The sequence below is a fragment of the Sinocyclocheilus rhinocerous genome, unplaced genomic scaffold, assembly GCF_001515625.1.
Source record: "Sinocyclocheilus rhinocerous isolate Xijiao unplaced genomic scaffold, SAMN03320098_v1.1 scaffold824, whole genome shotgun sequence".
NCBI classification, from domain to species: Eukaryota; Metazoa; Chordata; class Actinopteri; order Cypriniformes; family Cyprinidae; genus Sinocyclocheilus; species Sinocyclocheilus rhinocerous.
In genome coordinates, this window is record NW_015628342.1 from 95,672 (window position 1) to 103,976 (window position 8,305).

At 29.2% G+C, this 8,305-nt stretch overlaps 1 protein-coding gene across 1 annotated transcript in view; it reads left to right on the top strand.

Annotated features, from left to right (window-relative positions):
• wdr7 (WD repeat domain 7) overlaps positions 1-8,305 on the top strand; it is a 126,290-nt gene that overhangs the window by 11,982 nt on the left and 106,003 nt on the right. Inside the window, exons 5-6 of the mRNA XM_016548936.1 lie at positions 3,138-3,333; positions 5,936-6,150. Coding sequence (XP_016404422.1) covers positions 3,138-3,333; positions 5,936-6,150 — 411 coding nt within the window. The remainder of the gene's footprint in view (positions 1-3,137; positions 3,334-5,935; positions 6,151-8,305) is intronic.

Sequence of the window (8,305 nt, forward strand, 5' to 3'; positions counted from 1 at the left end):
AAAGTTAAAAAGAAGAGCATTTATTTAAAATAGAAATCTTTTCTAACAATATACACTACGGTTCAAAAGTTTGGGGTCAGTACATTTGTATTCTTTCTTTTTTTGAAAGAAATTAAAACTTTTATTCAGCAAGGATGTGTTAAATTGATAAGAAGTGATAGCAAAGATTTATATTGTTAGAAAAGATTTATATTTTGAATAAATTCTGTTCTTTTTAACTTTTTATTCGTCAAAGAATCCTGAAAAAAGTATCGCAGTTTCCAAAAAAATATTTGGCAGCACAACTGTTGCCAAATATTCTAACACAGTGATGGAGATTTACTACTGATTACAGAACCGGCTTTACTGACAAGATGCGCATGACAATCACATTCAATTAATTGTGCAGCCCTATTATGCAAAGTTTGATCAAGATTTTCATTTTAGTTTTAATAATTTTTTTTTGTCATTTTTATTTATATTTTGAATTTGTATAATTGTAGTTGAATCTTTGTATTTATTTATATATATATATATATAAAATAGTTTTTATTATATTTCCCATTTTCTTTTTAATCTCAGTTTTAGTAGTTTTGTTGTCTTTTTATATAGTTTTTTAAAATAATTTTAATAATTTTTATGCTTTTATTTACATTTTTATATTATATTATAAGTTTTTATTTGAATGTTTTTATTTTCATTTTAGTAAAAGTTTTAGAAATGTTGTCTTTATGCAGTTTTTATTTCTTTATCTTTATCGTTTTTTTAAATGTGTATAGTTTTTATTCATTTTTAATTCAGTTGTAGTTATTTTAGAACTTCAAGTTAAACTAAACAAAGAATGATAAATGTTGCCTTTGCAACTAGCTGAAATAAAATAAGTAAAAAAAAATAATTTCAGATAATGTTTATTTTAAACATTTATTTATTTATTTATTTATTCACAATGACAAAGCTTTGGTTTCTCATGACACTCCATCAAACCTCAAGAACATCAGCTGTCAAACACACACATGCGTCTTTTTCCTTCTGGAGTAGTCTGAAGGTGTAGGAGACGTGAGGTTGTTGCTCTACGAGACCCAGAAATGGATATCCAGTCATTATTACTCACTCACTACTAGCATCACAACGGTGACGTTTTCTTCACTGTTCTTAAAGGTTCCTCTCCAGACATGTAAAAGTTCATCCGGCTCTCGACGGCCGCAGAATTTCTGATCTCTGAGTCTCACCTCGGTGACCAATTAGACACAGACTTTCAGCACTAAATGTCAGACGAAGAGGCCAAACGCAATCAAAAGAACCGGCCGCGCTGTTGTCATGGAAACGCTCCGAGTTTCCCTCCTTAAGTCCTGCTTGACCTTTGCTGCAGGATTTGTTGTGCGAGGCAGACCCTGAGTGGACCCTTTCCACTTTCATTGTTGGCAGCTTTTGACTTCTCTCTTGTGTTTTTTCGATGTTGTTGGCATTTAATGATTCGCCGGTGTTTTATTCGGTGTGAATAAAGCGAGACAGAATCGATTGGAGAGACTGTTTGGGGTTTTAATTTTTACCACGAATGAAAGTCATGCATGTTGACCCTTAAATAAACGTCTGATGTAACTTAATGGCTCTGAAAGAAACTTTATTAGACTTTGAATAGATAACTTTTTTTTTTTTTTTAATATGTAAAAGTAAAAAAAATTAAAATTTTTTTTTTTTTTACAAGAAAACACGATTTCAGTCTTTCTACTTAAAAAAACTTTTTTAATTCAATGTCTTGCTTGTCATTTCATTATCTGTGAAATTTACTAACAATTTCTGAGTGAAAATTCTAAATCCTACACTTTTTTTTTTCAGTGCAGAGTAAAGAGTTTAAAATATTAATTTAATATTAATTAGACTCATCATTCTTGACCAATTAAAGACAACATTTGAGCTGTTGGGCCCCGCCCATTCTCACGTCCCATAGTTTCATATTAGTTGTCATTATAGTTTATGCTAATTCGATAAAAAAAATTTCTACAAATGAAAATCATGTCTTTTGACCCATAAATTAGCTGTGTGACTAAAACAGGTCTTTTTCTCTTGTTTTGTGCATTTCATCTCTGCTCTAGCATGTTTAATAATCTCGTTTTTATTTTGTTTTATTTTATTATTTTGTTTTATTTTATTTTATTTTATTTAAACCTGTGTATTCCGAATATTTTTAATCTATAAAAATTGTTTGTGATTTTCTTCATTTTTGTAAATCACTTTTGGATAGAAACGTCTGCTAAATGAATAAATAATCCATGAAAAATTATTGACCAATCAGAGACAACATCTGCATTGCTAAGCCCCGCCTTTTCTTGGGTAGTTGTCATCGTATTTTACGCTAACTATATTCAAAATTTTTACTAATAATGAAAGTCATGCCTTTTGACACAAATTAGCTGACATGTGACTTATTACTGGCTTTGAAATAAACTTTAATTGGCATAGAATAAATAGTGCAGGGTACAAAGTTTAAAATGCTTTAAATATTAATTACTCCCATTATTTTTATTATTATTTTTACTCCTACTCGTATATTAAAACAGTTATTTTTCATCTGTTCTTGCATATTTACAAATCTAGTTATTTAGTGTATTTATATATATATAAAACCTGCCACTGTGTATTGTTAATATTTTTTGCTCTTTGAAAAATATCTTATGATGTTTCTTAGTGTTATTTTAGTATCGTCTAAATAATACTATTATAGTTTTATTATATTTTAATTACTAGTATTTCCATTTGAATTTTAGTTAAAGTTTTAGCAACTGTGTTGTTTTTTGTCCTTTTTAGTAGTTTTTTTTATACAAGTCTATATTGTTTTAATTAATTGTTAATAAGTTTTAGTTATTTTAGTACATCATTGAACTAAGTTAAAATAAAAATGTTGCCTTGGCAATTAGCTAAAATAATTTTTTTTAAAAATTTTTTTATTTTATAATTTTATTTTATTTTGTAACCCTGGTTCTTCATTTGTAAATCACTTTGGATAAAAACATCAGCTAAATGAATAAATATCCATGAAAAGTCTTGACCAATCAGAAACAGCACCTGCATTGCTAAGCCCCGCCTTTCCTGCACTGCTTGTCCTTGTGTTTTGGGCTAATGTTCTGAGCGTGTAATTATTCTGGTGATGTGTGTTTCAGACGCGCGTGCAGCACTGCGTGTGTTCGGTGGCCAGCGATCACTCCGTCGGTCTGCTGAGTCTGAGGGAGAGGAAGTGCATCATGCTGGCCTCCAGACATCTCTTCCCCATCCAGGTCATCAAGTGGAGGCCGTGTGACGATTATCTGGTGGTGGGCTGCTCCGACGGGTCCGTCTACGTCTGGCAGATGGACACAGGTGAGCCTGGGCTCGGGGGTCAGAGGTCAGAGGTCATGCTCATGGTTGCCTAGCAATGGTGCATCTTGGTTCATTAATACTGAATTCAGGTAATGTGTATATATACAGTATATTGGCTATGTTCCAGATTTCATCAGATTTATAACATCTTATTGATTTGAAATCAAGTGTTTTGTAATGTGAAGCTGTTTAGCACTGATAACTCAGACCTAGAGTTATTCATCTATCCTTGATTAGAGATTTTGTAAATTTATTTTATATTGGTTGCTACTGGATATTTTTTTTGTAATTATTTAATAAAAGGAATTTAATTGCAATAATGTTTAATTTTTATGTTTAAAATGTAAAAAAATAAATTGAATATATATATATATATATTTTTTTTTTTTAATGATTAATTGTAGTTTTTAGTGTTTAGAATTTTTTATTTATTTAGACAAAATAGTATACAATTTTTATGTCGTCATAACATTTGTCAGCCGTAATATAAATATACATAAAATAAAATAATAATTAGTTATTGATATTTGCCAGAATTGTAAAATTGTGTGTTTCTAATGATTAATAATCTGATCTATTTTTGTCACCAATCAGATGATATAAAATGTCTTTCATTTGTACAATAATAATTCACTTGATTATACAAAAATATATATGACCACATTTAATATATACGTTAAATAACAAGTGTTAATTTTATGGCATCGTTAATATACTCTTATATAGTTGTTATTAATATAAAAATCTGATGAAGCATCTTTCATTTGTAAAATATTTAGTTCATATGATTATTTATATTACATGGATTATGTAATATAGGACACAAGTGTAATACAATTTTGATAGCATTTACTATTCTAGTATTTATTATTATTTTCAGTTAGATTTTGTTTTTATATTTACTGTTTTCATATTAATTTTAGATTTTTTTTCTGTTTAGCTTTATAAACATAAATCATAAACATATGTTAGTTTCCAAGACAACGTCTCTATTTTCCTCATCTAATTTTTATATTTTATTATTATTTTTTTCTTTAATAGTTTTAGTTTACAATAGCAACACTAGTGCTGTGTTCAAAATATCGATACGACGATGTATCGTCACAGAGATTTGACGATACGAGTATCGATACAGCTGGCCCTGTATCGATACTGTGGCACGTGTGCAGCAGTGGACCACGCTTAATTTGTTTAAAATTTTACGTTTAAAATTGAGTAGAAAAGTGCGAGGTTTCTAAAAAAGAATGAATAGAACATATATAGGCTACAACTTTGCTGGTGATACACAGCCCTAAGCAACACTGTATAAGTCATATTTGGAATTGAATTTCGGGACGTATACGGTTACCGTGATGTAAGGTTTTGGTCATATGGGTGATGGTGAGTGTGGGAGGAAGTACTTAAAGCTCTGTGTCTTATTTTGAGGAGGATATTTGCCTAATAATCATTTATTATCCACCTGTCTCACTCTGTATGTCTGCGTCCCATTAGAGACTCGACAGAGAGCTGCTGAATCTCTGTCTCTCTCTCCTGCTGCATTAGACGCATTAGTGTTTTATGAATCCACTTACAGCCGGGTATTATGGGAGCTGAGTAGAAGAGGAAACACACACTCTCTCATGAGCTGCATCAGTGTTTGATGAGTGTAATGGGTTCGTCTGGAGCTCATTTTGATGGGTGAACACACAGATACAGAGACTGATGCATGCATAGACAGACCAAGACCAGTGTTATTTTACTATCATTAATATGCTTTTGCAGTTTGTATTAATATTTTGAATTAGATTTTATTTTTATATATTCCTTTTATATATTTTTTATTTTTTATTTTATTTAGCTTTTAATTATATATATTTTATATATATATATATATTTATATATATATTTTTTTTAAATTATATTTTATATTTCAGTTTTAGTTTTTGGAATTCTAGTGCTTGAAATTATTTTGTTTTACATTTATTTTTTTATATTTGAATTTTTGAAGTTTTAGTAATTTTGCCGTGATTTTGTCAGTTCAATTTTTTAAATATTTCTATTTAGCTTTTAATTATTATTTTCAGTTATAATTTTAGTAATTTTAGTACTTAAAATTAATTAATTTTTAATTTTTTATATTATTTATAGCTTTTAATTAAATGATTTCAGATTTAGTTTTGATCATTTTAGTACTTAAACTTATTTAATTTTTATACATTTTTATTTATACTTTCATTTTAGTTTTAGTAAGTGTTTTTGAGTGTAATTTTATGTTTTTGTCATTTTTATTAGTATTTTATATTTCTATTTAACTTTTAATTATATTTTTTCAATTTTAGTTTTAGTAACTTTAGTACTTAAACTTATTTAATTTAATTTGATTATTTGTTATATTTTAATTGTAATTTTAGTTAATCATTCAGTCATTTAGCTGTTTTTGTCTTTTTTTTTATTTTTTTATGTCTAAATGTTTTTTTTTTTAATTAATTTTCATTTCAGTTTTAGTTGTTTTAGTACGTTCACATAAACTAAATGAAGATTACAATTTAAAAAAAATAGTTTAACCCTTCCACAGAAGCGGATAACTCTTGTATTGAGTGTGTTGTTTGTGTGTGTGTTTCAGGAGCGCTGGACCGCTGTGTGATGGGAATAACGGCGGTGGAGATTCTGAACGCGTGTGACGAGGTTGTTCCCGCCGCTCTGGACTCCCTCAATCACCCCGCGGTGAACCTGAAGCAGGCCATGACCCGCCGCAGTCTGGCTGCGCTCAAGAACATGGCCCAACACAAGCTGCAGACGCTCGCCACCAACCTGCTCGCGGCCGACAACGCCGACAAGGTGAGACGCCTCCAAAACAGATATTAATAAGAGGATTTGACAGCAGTCAGATGTTACAATAAACACTCGCCCCGCCCCCAGATTCTTCTGATTGGTCCAATGTTTTTAAACTGCACTGCATAACAGAACTGTCTTTGAAGTCGCAGTGTGTCATTTCTGTATAATTTGAGAGAATTGCACATGTAAGTTAATGTTTTAAGTTAATATTTAAAAACATGAATAATTTAATAACCATGTAAATGTAATATTCAGCAAATCTAAAAACATTAATGTACATTTTTCACAATGTTGTGATGAAATTCACTTGGTCAGACAGGATTTTAATGATAAAACTTTTGATTATATATGTATTTCAGATTTAGTTGGACTAATTTGGTACTTAAACTCATTTAGTTTTATTTTTAAATTATATTTTTGTTTATTTTAGTATTATTTATATATTTATTATATTTATATATTTATTATTTTTTAAATTATATTTATTATATCAATTTTATATTTTCAGTTTTAAGTTTGTAGTTTTTATGTGATTGTCATTTTGATTAGTTTTATTTAATATTTCTATTTAGATTTAAATTATATTATTTCAGTTTTTAGTACTTTTAGTACTTTTTTACATTTAATTTGTTTATTTTGGTATTTATATACTATTAAAATAATGTTATTGGAGTATTGTTTATATACTATTTAGTAACATTTTGAATTAGCTTTTAATTTAATATTTTCAGCTTTGATTTAATTTAAGTTTGAATAGTTTTATGTACTTTTGTAATTTTAATTAGTTTTAGTTGTTCAATATTTTTTTAAATATGTTTTATTTATAATTTCCAAATATTTCATTATATTTTTTTGAGAGTTAGTGTCAGTAATTTTAGTACTTAAATGTATTTATTTATTTAGTTTTTTTAGGTTTTAAGTTTTTGATGTAATATTTATATTTTACTTTGTAATTTCAGCATTATTTCATTTAATATAAAATATTTCTAATAGTTTTAGTTAACAGTAACAGCACTGGTCTGGTATTTAGTGTCGTCCACTTATGCTCAGACCATCCGAGTCAGACGTTAATACCAGGTATAAAGAGGGTGTTACTGATGTGTGTGTGTGTGTGTGTGAGTGAGTGTGTGAGTGATTATTGTTCTCTTGCTGGCTCTCTATTGGACTCACACACACCCAGCTGAGCTAATGATACATAAGCACCAGCAATCAGACTCAGACCCGTCTGTCAGTGTGTCTATCTTCATCTGTATGGCTGCTTGTATTCACACAGTCTCTGTGTTCATGCATATAATTAATAGTGTGCTCTCCTGACTGTCCTTGAGTTGCGTCATTTCTACACGGGTCTGTGTGTTAATGCATTTGTGAAGGAGAGTGTTTGTTTTATGCGTGTGTGTGTATTGATTTAGTAATGAGCTTCTGGTGTGTTTGTATCGCTGGCGTTTATTTTACTGCACGCTTGTAAGAACGCTTCTCTTGCACTGCATACTAACACGGTCTCTGCGTCTGCATTCAGAGCCGCCCAGTGTTTATGTGTCAGATTGTGTGGACTGTGGTTTTGTTCTGGTTGTTTGAATATGGACAAACGTCTCGGTGGGAGTTTGAATCTTTTTGATGGTGTTTTGGTGTAATTGAATCGTCCTCTGGTACGTGTGTTTGAGTTTGAATCCGTGCATATTTCAGACCATTAGCTGTTCTGGTGTGTGTGTGTGTGTGTGTGTTTTCTTTATTTTTACACACATATTGTGCCTGTGATTGAATTCTCAGTTGTTATTGACGGTTAAATGTGATTTGGGTTTTTGGCCACCCAGATGTTTAACATAAGTGTTTATTTAAATCTGTCTTAAAAATTTGGGTAAATGTCAACATGAAATTATGGAATATTTTGAGGGGGAAATCTATCTCTTTCTCTTTCTCTGTATCTTTCTCTATATAATATTGAATGAATGAATAAATTAATGAATAAATATACATGTTTATAATATTTAATTATATTTTTATATTATTATTTGTTATTAGAATATTATTCTATATTATATAATCATGGTGACATTGCATTTTAATTTTTGTTTTTGAGGACACAAAATTTCTGTCTGTGTAATATTAAAGTAGTATTTAATGTAGTATTTATAAAATTATAATTATGTTTTAAATATAA